This window comes from Podarcis pityusensis, assembly GCF_964106645.2.
Source record: "Podarcis pityusensis genome assembly, chromosome: 3".
NCBI classification, from domain to species: domain Eukaryota; kingdom Metazoa; phylum Chordata; class Lepidosauria; order Squamata; family Lacertidae; genus Podarcis; species Podarcis pityusensis.
The window spans coordinates 56,373,531-56,397,259 of NC_138026.1; the positions used below are offsets into that span (position 1 = coordinate 56,373,531).

General features: G+C 42.1%; 1 protein-coding gene across 1 annotated transcript in view; it reads left to right on the forward strand.

Annotated features, from left to right (window-relative positions):
• The window catches only part of RNF217 (ring finger protein 217), a 48,198-nt gene that overhangs the window by 6,494 nt on the left and 17,975 nt on the right, over positions 1–23,729 (forward strand). Inside the window, exons 2-3 of the mRNA XM_080999705.1 lie at positions 10,459–10,692; positions 17,423–17,587. Of these exons, the coding sequence (XP_080855831.1) occupies positions 10,459–10,692; positions 17,423–17,587 (399 nt within the window). The remainder of the gene's footprint in view (positions 1–10,458; positions 10,693–17,422; positions 17,588–23,729) is intronic.

The following is a 23,729-nucleotide window of genomic DNA, read 5'->3' on the forward strand; positions in this document are numbered from 1 at the left end:
AAAATAGACACAATTTATTCTGACGATGCATATTCTTCAGTATCCTTTATCATGATGTTCTGCAGTGCTAGCACAAGTGTAAATATTTACACTGCAAAACTTTATATACCACAGCGCTGCACGTTATTTTTATTATTATTTATATAATGCCATCAGTATGCAGCACAAGCTTTGCAGACTAAGAGACGGATCCCTTCTTGAGGAGCTTACAATCCAAAATAGATACAAAGATTATCAAGATATTGTTTTAGAGGTCTTTTTGTTTGAGTAAGTGGTATATAAATGTTGTTAAATGAATAAAAATAAAGACCCAGTCTTTAATGCAAGTTTATTCGTGCATTAACATAACCTGAAATTGTTTTAGGTCCCTGGTTGATAAATAAATATATGATACATTGTTTTTTCATAGAATAGAATAATAGAATTGTAAAGTTGGAAGCAACCCTGAGGATTATCTAGTCCAACCTCCTGCCATGCAGGAATTTCAACCAAATCATACATGACAGGTGGCCATCCAACCTTTGCTTAAAAACAGCCAAGGAAGGACAGTTCACCACTTCTCAAGGGAGTCTGTTCCATTGTCAAAGTTCTTACTGATGCTTAGTTGGAATCTGCCTTCTTGTAACTTGAAGCCATTGGTTCAGGTTCTAGCCTCCGGAGTAGGAGAAAACAGGTTTGATCCACCTTTCATGTGACAGCCCTTTAGACATTTGAAGATGGTTATCATTTTTCCTCTCAGTCTCCGCTGTACCAGACGAAACATACCCAACTCCTTCAACTGTTCCTCATAAGACTTGGTTTCCAGATCCTTTATAATCTTGGTCACCCTCCTCTGAATGCATTCCAGTTTGTCAATATCCTAATACAGTGGTACCTCGGGTTACATACGCTTCAGGTTACATACAGTTCATGTTACAGACTCCACTAACCCAGAAATAGTGCTTCAGGTTAAGAACTTTGCTTCAGGATAAGAACAGAAATCGTGCTCTGGCGGCGCGGCAGCAGCAGGAGGCCCCATTAGCTAAAGTGGTGCTTCAGGTTAAGAACAGTTTCAGGTTAAGAACGGACCTCCGGAATGAATTAAGTACTTAACCTAAGGTACCACTGTATCTTAAATTGTGGTGCCCAGAACTGGACATGGTACTGCGGGTGTGGTCTGACCATTGCAGAATAGAGTGGTACTTTTACTTCCCTTGATTGGGACACTATACTTTTGTTGCTGAAACATAGAATAGCATTAGCTTTTTCTGCTGCTGTATCACAGTGTGGACTCAGGTTAAGCTTGTGTTCCTTTACCGCATTGTTTCCTATCTTGGGCTGTGCTTTCCTCCTTGCATCATTTATTCTGTTATCAGCCGGTTGGGCACTGCTTTCCTTTTGGGTGAAAACACAGGCAAAGTAGGTGTTGAACAGTTCTGCCTTCTCTCTGTCCTCAATAACATTTCTCCATGCAAGGGACCCACTACTTGCTTCTTCTTCCTCTTGCTTCGAACATAGCCAAAGAACCCCTTTTCATTGTTTATAACCTCTCTTGGAAGCCTGAGTTCATTCTGAGCTTTGGCTCACCTGACCTTCTCCCTGCAACTGTTGGCTATTCATGTATACTTTTTCTTCATGATTTTACCTGCCTTCCATTTCATAACGGAAAGTAAGCTCCCTATGCAGCCTCACTAGTTTTCTTTAGATGCCTCCCACTTTCCTTTTTCTCCCCCCTCCCATATCTGTCCAAAGATATACAAAAAGCTCTTACCCAATACAAAATACCTTTTTATAATACACCAGAAACACCCTGCTCCCCGCAAAATATCTATTTTTATTGATATGTGTGCATGGCTCTTGGGCTGTAGACTTTGCTCCCGGTGGTGGCATATAGTGTTGGCAGAGGCTAGGGCTTAATGTTTGGGCGCCTCTTTCGGGCTGCCTTTTCCCAGTGCCAAGTTGCTCCTCTACTTCCTCCCTCTGTCTCTCTTCCTCAAGAGAGCTGAGTTGGCTGTGCTGGATGGAATTTTGTTGGATTGGATTGTTTTTATAGCATATAGGATAGTTTTTGAATTCCTGTTTTATATTGACAGTATCCTCTGCCTTGCTATGATTTTAATGAGAGGCAGTAGATCAACATTTGAAATAAATAGTCTGCAGGGAGGAATTCAGTGTAGTGCTAAGCAGATTTTTCCATCAGTGCAAGCATTTCAGCTTGCCAGACATTCAGTCTCCCCTCTCCGCACCCCCTGCCACATGAGCTGTTCTGGGGTTCCCCCAACACACATCAGAGCCAATTTGGGGACTCCCAGAAGGAAAGGAGGGGGAGAAAAAAAACCTGTTGTATTAGGGGGAAGCCTTGCATTGTCTTCCACTATTGCGACTTGCTAGTTGAATCTGGCCATATTTGTTGACATACTAAAATGCTACTAGACGATACTTGATTCATGGTGCAGAGAGAGACAGGCAGCATCATAGAGAAAATTCATAGGAAAAACAGACATGGGCTGAGGATAGAGGCACACGTCTTCATCAAGTACAGCTGGGCATGATTCTGAGCACTGAGCAAATAACAAGCTGAGTCACTGCTTCAGCAGAGCCTCTTTAGCCAGACCTGTTTTCCCACCCGCATGCACATTGGGCTCAGTAGGTGGGAGAGAACATGCCCAGCAGCTAATTAGTGGAAGGCTTTTGCCGGTTTCATCTGCAGATAAGAAGCTTTGCTACTGTGCCATCTTGCTGCTTTTAGCTTCCTGTCCCCTATCAAAACTAGAACCCCATAGGTAACATGACTGAATTGACTCTGGTTTGACCACCTTGTGTGTTTCATTGATGTAATGCTGCTCTGTGACATAGCATGGTATTTTACTATTATCTCCAATTGCTTCCATATTGAAACTTGTGGCACCCCAAGGCTAGACAAAGGACATGTTAGAGTTTATTACACTAGGGCTGTCTAATAATTGACACAGTTATTACCCCACACTTCTTTAAGGAGTTCATGGCTGAGTGAATTTGAACCTGGGCCTTCCCTGTGCACTCCAGCCACTACACTAAACCAGCTCTTATTAATTATACCATCTAGTTTATAATTAATTACATAAACATGCATAATGCAGCAGCAACAACATAAAGTGTTTTTAAAGGATCTTGTAGAACAGGAAAAGTTTCTCAGGCGTCAGAATTCAAAAGTACATGTGCAAATTAATTGAAACAAAGCATGTTTTCTATCTTACTCATAATCCTGTACTCAAAACAAACACGAAAAGTCAGTTGATCATTATGGTGTTGGAAGCCTGCAGCCAATAGAAGGAATGATGCACTCGCCACAATATATTGAGGTTCTATGAAAGAGAGTTATTCCAGAGCTGGAAAAGAGGTATCCTGGTGGTACAGGGATATTGCAGCAGGACCTAGCCTCCTGTCACACATCGAAAGTGGTGAAGAAATTCATGACAGAGCAGCAAATAAAGGTACTTGATTGGCCAGGGAATTCCCTGGACATAAATTCCATTGAGAATTTGTGAGCTGTATGCAAAAGTCGCCTCTCTGCTGTAGACTGTACAGCTATGGAGAAGCTCATTCAGGCACTGATTCAAGTGTGGTACAGGGATCCGAAAATCAACAGTGACTGTTCGAAACTAGTAGACGCCATGCCAAACTGTGTTCAAATACTGCTTAAAAATAGCGGAGGTCATATCTGTTACTAATGTACGTGTATGTGAGTTTTGTACATGTATATGTGAGCTTTGTACAATAAACTACATTGTTTGTTTCAATTAATTTGCACAAGGGGGGGAGGAAAAAGCTCAAGTGTGCTGTTGCCTTCTGCTAAGAGTGGCTCTAACAGTGATATTTCCACTCAAAAACTGTCCAAAACCTTTTCCTTGCAGAAGCATCTGAACCTTTTTACTATGCATGTATGCATTTTCCTGGGGGCCACTAGCACCGAGTATGAATGCTACACATTTGAGTGTGTGGAGACATGCAGTGGGCTGACTCTGTACTTGGCTATGCTTGGAGTAGATGCGCTGAAATCAGTGGAGCTTTAGTCAGTCAAGTCCCATTGATTTTCGTGGGTCTGTTCTAAGAATAATTAAGGTCTTGATCCAACCCAGTAAGAAATATTTGGATTCTAAATATCTTTTTAATAGGTTTCCTGTTAAATAGGTTGCCTGGTTTTCGCATGATCCAGGTCTTGCTTTAATACCTTGAAATCTCAGTGCTAGTTTTCTAAGGAAAACTAAAACTTGGTAGCAGTATTACACTGACAGATTTTTCCTTTATAAAATTGCATGAATTGTTTTTGATTTTTTTTTGAAGTTTGTGGCTGAGAAGATAATTGCTGTAATGTAAACTAATAACATCAGAGCTACCAGACTTTCTATGGACACCCAGACAGATGCAGTAATTTCAGGAGACAATTTAGATGCCATCCCCGAGAACTTCAGACATTGCTTCATTTTGACAGTGGATGTGTAGTGCAGATTGTGCAATTGCTGAGGTCTCGTGGGTCAGGAAATGAATGCATGTGGCATCCTGCTTGCCTCCAAAACCTCGTGTTCTCTATTCCTCACAATGGGAAGTCCGTCCCCCGCCACTTTAATATAAGAAGAGAAAAACCCAAAACTCAAAACTAAACCTTCATGAAAGGCACAGTTTGATAGCAAGCCTCATGATACCATAGGAAAGTCTTCTTAAACTACATTTGTGTTCATGAAGATTATGCAAGTGAATTCCATGTCAGTTATACGTCATGTGAAGTACGGTAATTCCTACTCCCCATCTCATTCTCATTGTATGAGGAATCTGATGTAAGGTTTTTCTTACAGATTGACTGATGACCACAAGGAAGTTGTTAGTAAACTGAACCAATTGTGTTTTAGCTGTGGTTGAAAGTGGAGCTGGGAGATACTTTAGTACAGGGTTGGGGAACCTGTGGCCTTCCAGATTTTGCTGGTCTATAACTCATTGTCCCTGACCATTGGCCATGCTAGCTGAGTACCAGAAGTTGCCCACCCCTGATTTAATATCTGCCTATCCTCTGATGTGGGTGGCGCTGTGGGTTAAACCACAGAGCCTAGGACAATCAGAAGGTTGGCGGTTCGAATCCCCGCCACGGGGTGAGCTCCCGTTGCTCAGTCCCTGCTCCTGCCAACTTAGCAGTTCGAAAGCATGTCAAAGTGCAAGTAGATAAATAGGTACCGTTCCGGTGGGAAGGTAAATGGTGTTTCCGTGCGCTGCTCTGGTTCGCCAGAAGCGGCTTAGTCATGCTGGCCACATGACCCGGAAGCTGTACGCCGGCTCCCTCGGCCAATAAAGCGAGATGAGTGCCGCAACCCCTGACTGGACCTAATGGTCAGGGGTCCCTTTAACTTTATTATCCTCTGTGTACATTCACCCCTTCCAGCCGATATGGCTGGCCTGCTTCTCTTCGTCCGTGCCTTTGCAGGATGTGATATAGTATCTTTCATCTCAGGCAGGCGTTGGAAAGGAAAACTGTGTGGAGGACACAGATATTATTTTAAGACAACAGCCTTCCTTTCCTGGATGGTACAGCATTCCAACAATTCCATCAACAGAATGTTTTGTAATGTCCATATGTGTCATCCTTCTAGTGGCCTAGGAAATGTCAATGAACACAGACAAATCCTATTTACCAGAACACCCAAACCGCAGGAAACATTTCTCCAACATCAGATACATTGTTTTGGCGTTCAGAAAGAACTGTTTTCCAGTTGAACATCTGGAGGAATTGCTTGCTTGCCCAGGAATCTTCAGGTCTAGAATCCATGTGACTGGGGATGGAAAACAAATAATCTTATCAGCCTCTCCAGACAAAACTTCTGTATGTCATCTCAACTTGTCAAGAATTATTTGCCTCTGTGTATACGAACAGATGCCTAAAATATCATTGTGTAAAGAGTGTACTTAGCAATATGGTTTTATGTGCCTATGGAGTACATTGTTTTTCCAATAGCAAAAAAAATGAACATCGTATCTGGTCTGTATATTCTGTTTCCTCCCTGACACCTCTTATTTTTTACACGTTCTTGGGCAATTACTTAAACCAAATAAAGCATAAGTGCTGTTTTGGAAGTGTGTGAGGTTTTTTGTTTGTTTTTAATCCAGGCTCACAGCTTGGGACTTTACTGGATTCAGGATTGTTTTTCCAGAGCTCAGTCTAGTGCACTAAATTCACTTGCTCCTGTAGAGAGTAGATCAGGATACTATTTCATATGCCTTAGTCACATCCAGGTGGTATTTGCAATGTGTACTTTTCAAGGATTGCTATTAACAGAAATCTAACTTGCTGGGGTTTTCCTGCTACATACACAACCAATTCTCAGAAAATTTTAATGTGGAGTTTGATGACCGAAATAGCACAAGGATGTATCCTGGAATAGTATTGCATTATCTTGTCTGCTTTCATACTGTTAGCAGCCCTGTTCATTTCAGAACTAGGGAGCAAAGTTACCTTAGAAACTCTCCAGGAAGGAAGGTACTGTGGAGTGAGAAGGGGTTTTGACAAGTATGAGGATTTAGGTGGCATCATAGAATTGTAGATTTGGAAGGGACCCTGAGGGTCATCTCATCCAACTCCCAGCAATGCAGGAATCTCAACAGATGACCATGGATATGGGTTTCTTTCCCTTGGTGATGGTAATCCTACCCCACTAGAGAGAACTCCTTCCACAGAAAAAGGTGTCTGATTTCCCTATGAAAGTGGTTTGATGAAAGGAGTTCACCCCCCCTTTCCCTTTTGGTGAAGGGCAATAGCTCAGTGGTATAGCATAGCCACTTCCGGCCTGCCCAGGAGGTGGGGTTGCGGGCTTCACGCCCACCCCCACTTGAGCGGGGGCTGGTTTCAGGGGAATCCCGCCGTGTCTTCCCCCCCAGCCAGCCAATCGGCTGGCTGGGGGGGGGGTGGCCTGCCCTATTTCGGGCCGGCGCAGAGGGGGGAAACGCCCCCACATTTTCCCACCCTCCCTCCCTTTGGGTAGGCTTTAGGTAGGTCTCTGACTTTGCTATGGACTTTGGTCTGTCGCCACAAGGGGCATGGTAGGAATTTTTCCCAATTGGCAATTTACAGCCATTTGGTTTTTCGCCTACCTCGTAGCAACTCGTCACAACTCCTCAGCATTGGCAGTTAGGCATTGGTAAGAAGGGGTTAAGAGGATGTGTGTGTGGGGAGGAACGCCATCACCTCCCCCCAGTGAACGAAGGGTGGTCCGATAAAGGACTCCGGGGGGCGTGGCCCTGTCCGAAGCCTATGGAGGTGTGGGCCAAAGGCACGCCCCCGAGCGGTGACCCGGGGGAGCTCCTAGTTGACGTGCCTCAGCAGGAGACTCCCCCTCTATGGTGTTAACCCTTCCCGTGTCTCCAGCAAATGGGCTGGAGCCGGATAGTCGATAGGACCAATGCCTAAGCCAATGCCTCTCATTCCTGAATTCAATAAAGTTGTGGCCTAATTCGCCCATTTAACCTTAAATTTGGTTTCTTGTGTCTTTATTTATCCTGGTGGGGGGCGGGAACTCGCCACGCAACTGCTTTGCATTCAGCAGGTTCCAGGTTCAATCCCTGTCATCTCTGGGTAGGACTGGGAGACAACCCATCCCAAAATCCTGGTGAGCCACTACCAGTCTATGTTGGAAATACTGATCTAGATGGGCCAATAGCCTGACTCTGTAAAAGTTAGCATCCTGTGCTTCTATCTTTTCAATGTTTCCTGGTAGCAGTCTTCCACATACAGCTACACATTAAGGGTCTCTCTCTCTATATATATATTCTATCTTCGTATATATATATTCTTTCTTTTAAAAGAGTTCATTATGCTGACAAATCAAGAAAAGCGAAAAGCTATAATAAAAACCATCATATTAGCTTGTTGATGTTAACAACAGTAGCAACTAGTGACAGCAATAACAAAAACCTCAAAAGCTTTCAGTCAAACAAAGTGCTCAGCCAGAGGCCTTCTTAACTAACCAAAGAAGTAGCCAACTCAATCACACTTAGAGTAGACCCACTGAAATTAATAGGGTGATGTTTTTACTGGTCTCCTGAAACAATAAAGAGTGACTATCAGCTGGTAGAACAATAGATAGGCACCACAACAGAAAAACTGGTAGAGCTCCTCTGACCACGAGGGTCAAGGTACTGTCATTGCTTAATACTCACTTCACCTTCTACCATATGATTTCATTCTAGCTAGGGGGAAAACCTGCGGTGTAAATAGTATTTACACTTAATTTATGGTTGTGCCCATCTACTACACATTAATGTTAAATCATCCTAAGCTATTATGCTATTTTCCCGTGTTGCTCTCCCCCGCTGTCGTCTGCTTTCTTTCCTTAGCATGTTAGTCTTCCAACATCTCCATAAAGACTCCCCAGATATAACCAGAGTTCCATGTTACAGATGTTATTCTTTTGTGTTGGAATATTTTGGCTAAATCTTGTCAATTTATTAGCTAGACATCTGTTAATGTGCAATTGCAGTCTAGCTGAAAAAGGACCTACAGTGACTGTCTAATTCAAAGATAATGTCTGGTGTTATAATAGAAAATAAGCTACTTTTAAATTTCATGAAGTTCTGAGAGTATGACAGTTGTAGGTGCTAACAAAGTACCATGCAGTTTGGTGTATTGGTACACTGTTAAATTTAGAAACACTTCTGGGGCATTATGTGACTGCTGCCTTAAATAAGCTGTTTCGTGATTTTCATGTTGGTCTTGCTCTCCATGTTTGAGAGAGGTTGGGTGCTAGTTCCCACTGGCACTGAGTCCCATATTCAAGGATTTGTGTTCAAAATCACTGGCTTTGAGTATAAAAAAATAACAGGAGCAAACTATTTCAGGATTGAAGTTAGTCATTTATTTGGGCAGGATAGCAACTCCTAGGCAACTGGCTTACTAAGCCCAACACTCAAGGTGTACAGTGATACACAGGGGAGTGTTTTGTGCATTAGTTATAGTTAGATATCTATATAGAGCTTGAAACTTGGGGGGGGGGCTGGATCCTCATTTGCAGCAGTGGGGAACCTCTGGCCCACAGCCTAATTATGTTTACCTTTGTTCTGCTTGCTCATTTTACCCAACCCTGCTCACCTGTTCATCCATATGATGTCAGGCATGAGACAGGAAAAGCTTCAAATTGCACTGAATTCAAGCCATAGCTGAAAAGGAATGTTTGCAGCTTGAATTTGGCATGGTTTTGTATTTGGTTGTCTTATTGTGTCCCACTAGCTGTTGGCTCTTTTCCAAAGTTACTGACTGACTGTATAGTTGGATTATAGGTGGAAAGAACTTGGAAGTCCTGGGAAGCAAATGTTGTTGTGGAAATGTGTCATCAAAATGGAAAGACGACTGAAAGGGAAATTGCAGTCCTAGCAAGAGGGACTGTTACTTGTGTTAAGCATTGGCTGTAGAAGACAATTTCCCTTGGCATAAACGTTTAGGATTTAAATATTGTGCTTGCCAAGCAGCCTGCAGTTGCTTAAAGTGGCTGGATGAATGCTTGCTTTTTGGGGAATTCCCAACCATACAGGTGCTAAAGCTGTAAGTGTTTAATTTTAGATACACATTTCAGAAATTGAATTCCTGTGCTTACACAACTTGTATATGAACAGCTTTTGCGTAAGATGCTTGTACCTTCATGTACATTGTGCCTTCATTCTACTACAGTTAGAGTAAAGGTTGTACAAAGGTTGGAAGATTAGCCTTATTTCACAAACTTTGAATTCCTGGATTTACTTTAGATTTGCAACTTCGTTCAGTGTAACTGCAGCATAACAAGCAGTATCAGGGGTGTATCTTTGATGTTCTGATGCAGTACAGAATCACAGGTGCGCTACTAAGAGGCATTATAGACTATGGAAATTACGATTACTGATTGTGCCAAATGAGAAATGCTTAGCTGCTGATCCACCACACAGCACCAAAAAAAAAGAAAATTGGATCAAACTCTAGATTTCATATACTTTGAAGCTGTGTATGATTAAGAATTAATTAATTTTTAGGGAGCTAAAAAGTTCATTCTGAGATCATTTAAGATAAAGCACTTGAACTACAGAGAGGCTTCCTTCTCTTGGATCTTTATCAGCTGATAACCTAAAAGGTGTTTCTGAAAATGTGCTGTTATAGGTTGAAAAGGCTGGTATGCATTGATGAGAAAACATTTGCTCTGAACCAGTATTAACTTAAAATCCCTTGAAAACAGATGAATTATAAGAACATCAGTTTCTTTCTTCAAAATAAAAATAGTTTGTTATTTGAGCTTTCATATTTCCTGTAAAAGTTAAAAATGAAGTGATTTCACAACTGCCATGCTATATTCATGCTATATTCATGTAAAGCCATGCTATATTTATTTTTGTTATATATTTACAAGTTAAGTACTGGAACTTGGTGTGGAATTGGGTGTCCAGTTATTATTTGTGTGTCCACACATGTTTGATCACAGCTCTTGTGTTTATTTGCAGGTGCAGGTGGGGCAAGCAGACATCCAATGTCCCATAACAGAGTGTAGTGAACACCTGGATGAAACAACTGTCCTCTACAACTTGCCACATGATGACATCATCAAATATAAGTACTTCCTGGAACTTGGCCGTATTGGCTCGAGCACCAAGCCATGCCCTCAATGCAAGCACTTTACAACCTTCAGGAGGAGAGGCCACATTCCAACCCCTACCAAAATGGAGAACAAGTACAAAGTGAGCATGCTCACCAAAGCTATGGATTAGATGGCACAGCTGTGAGCTGCAAAAGTAGGCCAGGATATGGTGGGCATTAAATGGGCTTTCTTCTCTTACTGGAACCTAATGTAAGATGTGCTTTTAGAATACAAATCTATAGTTTCATACCCCTTACTAGCTAATTAATGTCAGCTTTCCAGAGTAGCTGGCCAGCTAACTTATTAGTTCCTTTCTTTATTGTACCGCGTTGTTGTTTATTTTGAATTAACCATGCTGCCTGAAATATTTCACGAAGTCTGGCAGTTCCTACATTCCACCAAGCATTAGGTGAATACCACCATACTTTTCAGTAAGTATTAAGTTGCATGTATCCATGGTTGAACTTTCTGTAGGTTTTTGCTATGCCGTTTGATAACTGCAGTGGAAGCTAACTTAGAAATTCTTAAGGCCAAGCACTTGTTGATTGACTCTTTATTATGGGCCACCTTCTCTTATGTGCCCTGGTTCTCAGTAATTAAATAGGAGTACTGAAATAAGCCTGTATTGAGGGGCCCTGTCTGTGTAAATACAGTGTTCAAGACTTGTAAAACTGTTTTGTAGACTGACCAAAAGTCTGTTGTATTGGTTGAGATCCAATGTCATGCCAATGAACACAAGCGGTCTCACCCTTCATCTACTTCTTGTTGTAGTTCCCAAGGCCCCCATTTTTTCCAGAGGGTTCCTCACGCCTTCAGAGAAAATTTGGGGGGCACAGGAAAGATAAGCCCCATTCGTGTAAGTGCAAGTCTACTGCGCAGGTTCCACAATGGAATATTACCTATTATTACTGTTTACGTAGCTAGTCTTTATTCCCATCCTTCTCCTGTTAATATCTAGACATTGGTGTAGAACAGGGATTCTCAAACGTGGAATCTACACACATATTAAAAATGTTATGATTGTAATATAATAAAATAAAATATATAAGAAATTAAAGAAGCAATTAAAAACCATACTGCATCTACCAAAGTGTATTACAATGGCTACAACAGGTAGAAAAAATAGTCAGTGGCCAACAAGACCCTCAGCCATTTTCAAGTGGTCTGTAAGGAGGAAAGTTTGGGAACCACTGGTGTAGAATCTTGGGCAAGGATAATATTTGCATAAATCCTGTTCAGATTACCGGTATGTAGGTGAGTTTTACATGAACAATGTGAGTAAATGTTGCAGAATGCTTGGCTTTGAAAGCAGTTGGTAAGAAAATCTTTGTGGCACCAGTACCATAAAGCTAAGAAGAATACGTGTAAGCTCTTTGCCAAGGTTTTCCAATTATATTGAATGTTTTTCTTTGCAAGTAAAACCCTAGCAAATGCTTTTAGCGGGTGGCGCTGTAGTCTAAACCACTGAGTCTCTTGGGCTTACTGATTTAAATACCTGTGACAGGGTGAGCTCCCGTTCCCTAGCAGTTTGAAAGCATGCCAGTGCAAGTAGATAAATAGGTACTGCTGTGGCAGGAAGGTAAACGGTGTTTCCGTGTGCTCTGGCACTTGTCACAGTGTTCCGTCATGCCAGAAGAGGTTTGGTCATGTTGGCCACATGACCCGGAAAGCTGTCTGTGGACAAACACCGGCTCCCTCGGCCTGAAAGCGAGATGTGCGCTACAACCCCATAGTCACTTATGACTGAACTTAACTGTCCAGGGGTCCTTTACCTTTCTTTTTGTTGTTGTTGTTGTTGTTGCTGTTGTATGGTGCTCATACAAAACACTTTGTGTTCATTATTCATTAATGAAAGCTAAGTTGTTCTCCTTATCATTTGCAGATAGGGAACTGAGGCTGCAATAAGTCACCCAACAAATTCATGGCTGAGCAGATTTGAGTGCTGCATTTCCATATTGATTTGGTGAATGACAGTGGTTCTATTTTAACTCCTTTTGAATTTTCACTCCTGGTCCCTTTTGCAAATTACATTCTGCTGCTTTACGTGTTCCATTAAGTTATGTCAATGTAAGGAGCAGCATAATGCGAGATTGGGGACTGGTGTAATAAGATTAAAGTGCATTATATAACTGGATAGCTTAAACGTAAATGCATTCCAGTGTTTATTGCTGCCATCTTTCATGGGTTGAATCCAGATTTGATCATGATTAGAGCAGAGCCATTGATACCAATGTGACTTAGTACTGTTTAACGTGTGTCCCATTGATTTTAACTCTGGTTGATTTCAATGGAAAACATAACTAAGCCTGGATCCAGCCCTTTCTTTACTTTTGAATGGTTTAAACCAGAAACAATGTGTGAGTCCTTCTTTCCATTTATTTATTTGACTTACACTCCACCCTTTCAGGCACAGACTGGAGATGGCATACATAATCTTAAAAGTTAGAATCTGCATTCTGTACACACCTGCACATAGAATAAATACAGTAGTACCTCGGGTTACATATGCTTCAGGTTACATACGCTTCAGGTTACAGACAGGTTATGAGCCCTAGTTAACAGGACCAGTAGTCAAGGATGATGGGAATTGTAGTCCAAAACATCTGGAGGGCCGAAGGTTGGGGATGCCTGGTCTGGAGCTTTCAGATGTGACTGGCAGGAAACATTGCCGCCCAACCTTGCAGGTTGTGTGTGGGTCTTGGGTTCATATCTCCTTGTGGATATTAATGAAGTCAATTGCTGTGTTAGAACTATTTATAGCTTTGAAAATGATAGGCCTATCATTTACAAATATTTGATTGGGTGATTGCCAGGGACTGGACTTCTAGTGAGAGACAGTACAGCTGTGGAATTTTCTCCCCAGGGAGCTCTCTTGCTCTCTTTCCATTTCTCATGGGGGTGTTGCATACATTTTTTGACTCCTGAAGGCATTTTATGACAATTTTGTGCCATTTCAAAAGACTGCTTTTAAGGTTGCTGTGTTTTATAATTGTTTTATGTTCTGTCTATCTTTGTGCTTTATTACTGTAATTTATTATCTGGAGACTGCTGTGCAAATTGAAAAGGGGGATCTGAGTAAAGTAATTAAATATAAAGTAGCAGGTCTTCCCTCAAACCTGGAGAGTTAATTAAATTTAGGAACTTGGAAGTGTGCCAAAGGTTTGTGTGCTTTCTCCTCCCCCTCCCAGCTTACAGTTCCCTTCTCTATATCCTGACTTTCTCTAGCCACAGATTGTCATGACATACACATTTACAAGCTAGAGTTTGCCAATTTGGACATTATGTCGAACTGTGTTTTAAGAAAACTAGGAAGTAGAGAACAGAACACTCAAACAAAAGTGGAAGAGAGAGCACATTGAGCCACATTATGTACCTGAGCCTTGAAACCATCTTTCAGAGGATTGTTTTATGAAGTCTGAACTATGCAACTGTCTTTAGGTAGGATATATGTTATGGTTTTCTTTTTCCTTATATATAAATAGAATTGTAACATTAAATAATGTATGCACTATCTGTACCCTTTGGGAGACAGTGGAGGTGCTGTGTCAGAATCCAGATAATGCTTTTTCAAATTGCTCTCCGTCCACAATCAGAATTTCATGCTTTTTGTGACTCCCATGTCCTCTGGTAAGCTGTGATGAGTTGTGATGAGAAAGTTAGAATAAATGTCTGCTGTAGTAAGATCACTGTTCATATTTATTTCTAAAATAAGATTCAGAAGTTGTAAATGTCCTGGCTTGCTTTTGATCCATTTTTGCCTTGGAGAATTCCCTGTATTTACTATGGTGAGCATTTTTCTTAGTCATAACTCAAGTGAAACCCCCTTTGTCCCACAGTACATGAGAGCTGCTGGTAGCAACTAGAAGACAAAAAGTCCCCAGACAGCAGGAATGTAGGACATGTGCCCATCATCCCTGGCCATTGGTCATGCTGGAGGGCTACATGTACCCTTTACCTGCCATATATAAAACCAGCAGAACAATAGTGGGAGTCTAAACAACAATCACCTTCCATATTTTATTATACTGCACAAACTAAAAATGGACTTGTATTGCAGGAATTTCTTGTGTAGGCATATTTGGGGGGTGTATTCCGTTTCTGCCCAGCCCAGAAGTTTGTTTCATTTTCATTTCTCATTTGTATTCTATATTTGTACATTTCTGCCTTTTTGCAACCTATAGCACGAAGGCAGGTGACAGATGAAGTGAAGGCTTGGTGTGCTTGCATGCTTTTAGAAATAGAACACCAACGATGCCTACTGAAGTATCCAGCAGACAGGCTCTGTTATGAACTCTGTGGGATTCTCTTTTGTCAGAGGAAAAGTCAATATAGAAGGGCAGGGAGAACTTTCTCATTGTACTTGGTAGATGCTGAACAATGGAAGCTCGGATTCCTTCTTTTCTTGAAGCCTGCCACTGAATTACTGTAGGAAGTATATCCTGTACATGAGAAATGAAAAATTTATCTGCTTCTCATTAGCTACAGAGGCTCAAATAAATAATATTAGTGAGAAGGAGATGTATGGAATCAGATATATTCAGAACTTTTATAATATTTATTAGAGGTTGGCAAATCATCTTTAGTCATCCAAATAATCTTATTTATTTATTTATTTATTCATTCATTCTGTTTGGGAAGTGTATAAACTATTTGCTATAAAAAAAAAGTTCTCCTAGTGGTATACAGTTATAATTAAAAGTAGACTAAAATGCACAAATTGGTTAAAAACAAATATGCATAAATATAATTTGAAAACATACACAAACATCAGTAAAACATTTGCAACAAACGTAACTAAATCATGTGTCTTGATAAGTCCACTCAAACAGAAACAGTGTCTAAAACAGTGTTGTGAAGGTGCCTCACCTGATGTCAATAGGCAAGGCGTTCCAGAGCCCAGGGGCTGCCACACTAAAGGAGCAATTCCTTGCAAATGTTCAGCAAACATTGTGTAGCACTTATAAGAATGCAAGCTCCACAGAATGTGGTGGTTGAATAGGCACATACAGGGTGAGGTAGTTCCATAAGCAAACTGATCCTAAGTCATTAAGGATTTTATATACCAATAGTATATAATAGGGACGCGCGTGGCGCTGTGGGTAAAACCTCAGTGCCTAGGACTTGCTGATCGTAAGGTCGGCGGTTTGAATCCCCGCAGTGGGGTGAGCTCCCGTCATTTGGTCCCAGCTCCTGCCCACCTAGCAGTTCGAAACCACCCCTAAGTGCAAGTAGATAAATAGGTACCGCTTTATAACGGGAAGGTAAACGGCGTTTCCGTGTGCGGCACTGGTGCTGGCTCGCCAGCTGCAGCTTTGTCACGCTGGCCACGTGACCCGGAAGTGTCTTCGGACGGCACTGGCTCCCGGCCTCTTGAGCGAGATGAGCACGCAACCCTAGAGTCGGTCACGACTGGCCCAGATGGGCAGGGGTACCTTTACCTTCACCTTTATACCAATAGTAACAGCTTGTGCTTGGCCCTGTAATGAATCAGAAGCCAGTGCACATTTTTGAGCACAGAGGTAATTTGCCGACAGACTTCTGCTCCTATTAGCAACCACGTTGTAGCATTCTGCACTACCTGGAGTAGAATTCTGCACTACCCAAGTGCAAGGGAAGCCCCAGATAAGAGTGTGTTGAAGTGATTCAGTCTTCAGGTTACAAATGCTTGGGAGTTCTGGGCTCATGCTATTCCAATCCAGGAACAGTCACAGCTGTTGTAGCAGCCAGAGCCGGTGAAAGGTGATCCTAGCTACCAAAAGCCACTTGGACCTTCAGTGACAAAGCTGGATCCAGGAGCACCGCAGTAGTCATAGCGGCTCTTTCAGAGAGAGCACAACCACGTCTACAGTAGCAATCATTCAGTTTCCCAGACATGAGAACCACTCACCCACAGAGCCTTTGTTTTGACAAGATTCAAGCTCAGTTCGTTTCCCCTCATTTAGCCCAATACTGCATCCAGGCTCTAGTCCAGGAGGAGTACAGCTTCTCCCAATTCAGATATTATGGAGAAATAGAGCTAAATCTCAATAGTGTCCCTTTCCCCATTTTACAGCTTTTAATGTGCAATACAGTACCATATAGCACAGCATGGGAAGGCCTCACTCAGGTGGGAAAAAATGTTCCTCCTGTCCTTCCGCTGCTCCTAAAACTCTTCTCTCCATCCATGAAGCCTCAACAGAACTACAAGGCTCCTGTTTCAGGATGGAGCCTTGAAAAGGATATTTTTCCTCTCATGAGGTGGGGAGAATCTGCAATGTCTTGTTATTGCCCTTAATCTTAAATTCAGAGCTTCATGATAATGCCCAGTGTAAGGAATGTTGAAAATGCTGGCCTTCCCAATAAGCAGCTGGGGATTTTAGTTTATTGTTGTTGTTTTTAATGTGGCGCTGTTAGTTAAACACAGCTTCCATCTTAAGTTTGTATTAGGCCAGCTTTCCTGAGCTAAGTGCTTTATAGTTGCCTTACTGTTGTTTAGAGACATTTCAAAGAAAGTAAAAGGGATATAGCAGGATTATTGGGGGGAGGGCCTAAATCATCCATATTGGAAAATTGCCCACACCCTAGTTTCCAAACCTTTTCTGCAGACTGGCCTGCCAATAAGTTCAGTAACCAGCAAACTGTTTGCTAACAGTTGACGCCTCTTATGCTGCATTTCTCTATGAATGCACTGCTGGCATTAGTGTGGCATTCTTCGCCAGCCCCCATTACTTAGTCAACTGACATAGGTTATTTTGGGAAAATGCTTGTGCAATCTGAACTGTGGCTTCCTAATCACATTTATCGGGCAATCTTCAAAACTGTTTTGTTGTTTTGTGCTCTTATTTCTACAGATACAGTGCCCAACCTGCCAATTGGTGTGGTGTTTTAAGTGCCACTCTCCCTGGCATGAAGGTGTCAACTGCAAAGAGTATAAAAAGGGAGACAAGCTGTTACGTCACTGGGCCAATGAAATTGAACATGGGCAAAGAAATGCTCAGAAGTGTCCAAAGTGCAAGGTAAGAGAGCGCATACTAAGTTACGTTTCTGTTTGGTGCACGAATATTCTGTGAAGTTTTCCAAACTGAGATGCCTTAGTGAAATTCATGCACGTCAAGTTAAGTGTCATCAGTTCTGTTAGATTCAGAATAACTTGATCCCTGTCATCTGCTGACATTGCTGCTCTTTTACAAAAGTGCTTATCTGTCACCCTATTTATGTTTGTGGTAGCTGAACTGCTGAGTTTCAGAGCGCTTAACATTGCTGGTCTACAGAAAAATAAAGAAAGAACTCAAGCCTTTCAATACAAGTTAATGAATGTGTTTGATATTTATGGAATGGCACTTTCACAAGAAGCAAGATTCCGGAGAATCCTGTTGCACCATTCTGCACAAGGAACTAATAGTGCAGAACTGGGGAAAAGGAACAAGTGAACATGATGCTGATGCAGTTTAACCTGGCAGTGACTGATCTGGAAAGGGAACCTGGGGATGTGGTGGATAGCTCAATGAAAATGTCAACCTGGTATGAAGCTGTTATTGGGATTATTAGGAAAGGAATTAAAAATAAAACTGCCAATATAATAATACATATGTATTACAGTTCTGGTCACTGCACCAAAAGAAAAGAAAAGAAAGAAAGAATATTTTTAAGCTGCAAAAGGTGCAGGAAAAGACAAGCAAAGTGATCAAGGAACAGCTCTTCTTTTGAGAAAAGATTACATTGAGTGAGGCTTTTTAAGGGGTAGGCATGTAAGTAAGGGGAGACATGATAGAGGTATGTCACATTATGCAGTGTGGAGAAAGGGTGAAATCTCTCTCTTCTATATAACACTGGAGTGTTGTGAGTAGACTCTTAAATCCCATCTCTAACATAAAACCTGGTCTAATATATAATGCCAATATGAAATCAAATTTTGTATCTTTTTTCATAGTAGCCTGTTCGATATAGCGCAGGTGTGAGATTGACCTACAATTGAGACAACACTTTAAAAAGTAACATAATAACATTTATTATAGGAATTAATATGTGTACAAATGAGATTAATTTAAACATCACAATATAATGTGAGGTTACAAGTATGAATGTTATTTCTGCCATAAAGTTGATATTGTTACTAAGGAATGCAGGATTCACTTTTGTCAAAATAAATCCCTGCTTAAATCCAGGGTCTAGTTATCTCTGTCATTTAAAAGTGTTGTTTTTTGGATTGAAGTCTTCACACAGATCCAGCCCTCACTTTTCTACTTATTGACTTGATGGATTTTCAGCTGCAATAAGGATTTATTTATGGGCCAGGAACACCACTGGGGCTTTAGGTTGCCAGTTGCTTGCTTGCTTGCTGAAGTCTTTCACATTCCTTAAGCACAAAACTTCTCAAACTGTCTATCACCAGCTGCTGTCTTCTGTTACTTCCCCTTCAAGAGTTTCTTCAGGCTATGAATCTTCCTCTCAGGCTTAGCCTTTTCCCCTTCGACATTTATTCTTCTCTGCCTGCTCTCCCTGCATTCTTTAGTTTGCGCTTCCTTTCTCAGGCTCTTTTCTGCCTGATTTGAGCTCCAACGGACCCTCTTGATAGTTCTTTGCCTGGTGTTTTGGTCTTCTTCTGGTCACAGATACTCCCTTCTATTGAGTATGTTTTTAGAATGACCCTCAGATTACCATTCTAATGCTCCTGATGAGTATAAATACCAATTACTTCTAGTTCTGCTAACTGCCAAATATGCATCTACCCTTAGCAAATGTAACCAAGGCTATTGTTAGGTGCCAGGCCTCCATTTGCAGAGGTTTAAGCCAGGCCTGATCAGATACAGCTTTACCTCATGTTTCATTTCAGGCTGAAGTATTTAATCATAGTACAACTCTTAATTCTAAACATCTATCATTTTACCTTAAGCAATAATAAATAGTTAATAGTGTTTTGTTTTTTCAAAACGGCTCATCCAATGAAGGTGAATGATATGATACACAAAAGGAAGTACCATATTTTTTTGCTCTATAAGACTCACTTTTTCCCTCCTAAAAAGTAAGGGGAAATCTGTGTACATCTTATGGAGCAAATGCAGGCTGCGCAGCTATCCCAGAAGCCAGAACAGCAAGAGGGATTGCTGCTTTCACTGCATAGCGATCCCTCTTGCTGTTCTGGCTTCTGAGATTCAGAATATTTTTTTTTCTTGTTTTCCTCCTCCAAAAACTAGGTGCGTCTTGTGGTCTGGTGTGTCTTATAGAGCAGCAGCTACAGAATTAACTACCACAAGATGTAGTGATGTCCAACCATTCAGGCCACTTTAAAAGAGGGCAAGACAATAAAAAGGCTATCAGTGGCTACTACTCATGATGGTTATATTGCCTCAGGTATTGGAGGCAATATGTCTCTGTGTTCTAGTTGCTGGGGAGCACAGCCTGGAGTACACTTAGACCTGTGTCCTGTTGGTGGTTTTTCCATAGGCATCTAGCTGGCCGGTGTGGGAACCAAATATTGAACTAGCTAGGCCTTTAGTCTGATCCAGCAGGGCTGCCCTTGTGTTACTATGGGCTTCAGCTGATGCTGAATGGTTGTGACCGCAACCTTCATCCCAAGCTTGGGGTTGGGGAAGGGTCAGGGATCACTGCCAGTTTGATTCCCACATACAGTGGTGCCTCGCAAGACGAAATTAATTGGTTCCGCAAGTTTTTTCTTCTTGCGAGTTTTTCGTCTTGCGAAGCACGGTTTCCCATAGGAATGCATTGAAAATCAATTAATGCGTTCCTTGGCAAACCGCTTGCCAGGCTGGCGGTGCGGAGAAGGGCTTTTCTCCCCACCGCAAGCCTTCAGGACAGGTACGGGAACAGAGGGGAAGGCGCGCAGCGCTTTCCCTCTGTTCCCGGGGCTTGCGTGGGAGGAGGGTTTTTCCTCCGCACCGCCAACATTCAGAACAGCATTCTGAATGTTGGCGGTGGGAAGGAAAACCCTCCTCCCACCCCAAGTCTTCAGGAAAGCCATCCGAAGCTGGGCGGCGGGAGGAGGCGTTCCTCCCCCCCCCCCGCCCGGCATCGGAGCTTCGTTCCGATGCCGGGCGGGGGGAGGAGGCGTTCCTCCCCCCCCCCCCGCATCGGAGCTTCGTTCCGATGCCGGGCGGGGGGAGGAGGCGTTCCTCCCCCCCCCCCCGCCCGGCATCGGAGCTTCGTTCCGATGCCGGGCGGGGGGAGGAGGCGTTCCACCCCCCCGCCCGGCATCGGAGCTTCGTTCCGATGCCGGGGGAGGAGGCGTTCCCCCCCCCGGCATCGGAGCTTCGTTCCGATGCCGGGCGGGGGGGGAGGAGGCGTTCCCCCCCGGCATCGGAGCTTCGTTCCGATGCCGGGCGGGGGGAGGAGGCGTCCCCCCCCGCCCGGCATCGGAGCTTCGTTCCTATGCCGGGCGGGGGAGGAGGTCCGAGGACAGTGGGGAAGACGCGCTGCGCTTCCCCGCTGTCCCGGAGATTTCCCTATGGGCTGTCGTCTTGCGAAACAAGCCCATAGGGAAATTCGTTTTGCGAAGCGCCTCCAAAACGGAAAACCCTTTCGTCTAGCGGGTTTTCCGTCTTGCGAGGCGTTCGTCTTGCGGGGCACCACTGTATCTCTTCAGCTTTAAAGTTTGGAGAAAAGCTTAATATGCCTGCCAGAGGGGAATGCTACACTTTTGACGGCATGCATGGTGTGTAAGATTGATAAAGCCTTTCTCTTAGTCATTACTCTAAACCAGATCTCATTTACCTTTGACACATTTCAGATAAGAATTTATTTGACAGATTGACATTCAGGATGTAACTGGTTTGGGGTTGGTTTTTGTTTGTTTCTCTTGGTGATCATGTTTTAAAGTAATACAGATTTCTTTTACCTCCTTGCCCTTACTTGGCTGAACTTTTCTATATATAGGAGAAAGTGAAAAGACCAAATTGGCTTGCCCCTTGAAGGTATGGGGCAGGATGATATCTAGAAGTTGTCTTGTGTAAGCCCTGTTGAAATGAATGGAAACTGCACAAGGGTGCTTGGATGGATTATGCCTGTAGTAGATAGAAAGGCTTTTTTGGTCCCTTGCAGTTCTGATTCTGTGGTAGATGAAGCTATATGAACAATGTGGAATACGCATAGAAAGGAATGACAGCTGCTGTGGACAAATGCCAGCTTTTGTTTTATGTTAATGCTACAGCATTAACTCTTCCTTTGTACTACGTGATTCCTATTAGACAGGTTGCATAGCTCAGCAGTGGCATTATGGCAAATGATGTGACATAACAGCTGAAACAGTATTATTGTATTTCTCTAAAAGGATAGCCTGCAAAGATCTTGAAGTATCTTTTTCGTATCGGTGTTCACAAATCTCTTTCATGTGCTGATGCCTGCGTGTTGTTTTTACAACTTTATTTTTTCCTGCCACTTAGTAAATAGTAAACTTGTGACAACTTACACAGAAAAGAATAATGGTTTACAGTGAGACATTTTCCAGTTCATTTCTCATGTTTAAAATCTTGTGGCAAATATCTGATTAAGAGAGCTTGATAGCAAGCCTGAGAAAAATCTGCACTGAGGACTTTCAAAGTGCTAGTCAATAATGGTCAATGGAATTTTTGTTTGATCACAGCTTTATCTACTTTGCTGTCAAATTCTCTTTGGATGAGATCTAACATCATGCCAGCAGATGTAGTAGGAATTCTCCCTTCATCTCCTCTGCTCTGCAGCTCCCTGTTTGCCCCAGTCTTCTCCAGAGGACCCTCCAACCCTAAAGAGCAGGTGCAGAGGCTGCATGGGAAAGAAAGCAGGATCATGCCCTATTTCCGCAAGAGGAATTGTGTTGCATCTCATTAACTATGTTTCAAAACTATTCTACTGAAACAATTGTATTATTTTCATGCTGATAGATCTACCACTCCACATTTTTGTTTCTGGATACTTTACATAAAAAAATAAAATGAGTTAATACTCATACCACTCCCTCCATAGCTTTGCAAATGTGCTAGTAGTTTTATTGCTGCACTTCTAGTTTGTTTTGAGGAATTTGTGCAAATCCCTGAAGCTAAGAGGTTTATTAAATTAATGTTGTTAAAGTTAGGGTAGATAATTTTGAAAAGGAGGTGGCTATGTGAATAGTATTTGGAGCAGCTAATTGAGAGAATAGATTTACATGTCTGTTTAATCAAATAATAGCACTAAAATGGAGAGCACCTGATTGCTCTGCACTCTGAAGAAGCAAGCAAAGGAGTCAACGGCTGTTGATAGTCACTTTGAATGGAGTCCAGAATCCCTCTGGAGGAATGAGGAATATTTTATATAATAACACTGTAAATTGCATTAAATAATTGAGCTTTATGTGCAGTACATGAATTTATATCAGACTTGTACACTAAGGGTTATAAAATGCTAGGGTAGTGAGGAATGGTGAATATTTCTACCAATTGGTTCTGCTTGTTTTCACAAAACTGCATTCTCACTGTTCAAAAAGGAAGTAGGGTATGTTTTGGAACACTTTGTTCTGATATGAAACTGACATTTTCGATTTGCAGCATTGCTTTCATGTACATTCCTTGTGTTTACTGTGAGTATGCAAATCTTCAAGGCTATTGTGATTCCCAAAGATGAGAGATTATAAATCTCTGTTTGGGAACAGCTGTCCTAAATTACTATACCACTTCTATTTACTTAGCTAACTACTTGCCTAGTGCTTGTATAATACCAAGGGAACATATTTTTTTATTTGCAAGGCAACCTTGGTGCAGTTTTCCCCTCTCTCAGGGCCTGGCTTCATACTTCTGAATTCTAGGATATAAAATGGGAGGCAAAGGAAGTTCAGGATGATTTATGGTAGACGATTATCTAGTTCGTTAATACAAACTGTAAATCTTGTCCTCATTATATTAGCCTTGGCTGATTTGCTTTTTACTGTTCATTCCGCTCATACAGTTCTGTGATTCTCAAGTGCAATTTTACCTTTTTATTACCAAGATGCTCTTCTACCATAACACACACCATGCAAAGCAGTGCAGGGGGCAAAACGAATTCCGTGTCTGTTTTTATGTGGTTTCTTCATTTGAGATCTGACAAATAAGCATCTTTACTACACCCTTCTGTTCACTGGATTGCTCAACTCTCCTTCAGATTTTAATACCAGATTCTGACAAAGCACTTTTGAGATCTTAAGATTTTGTG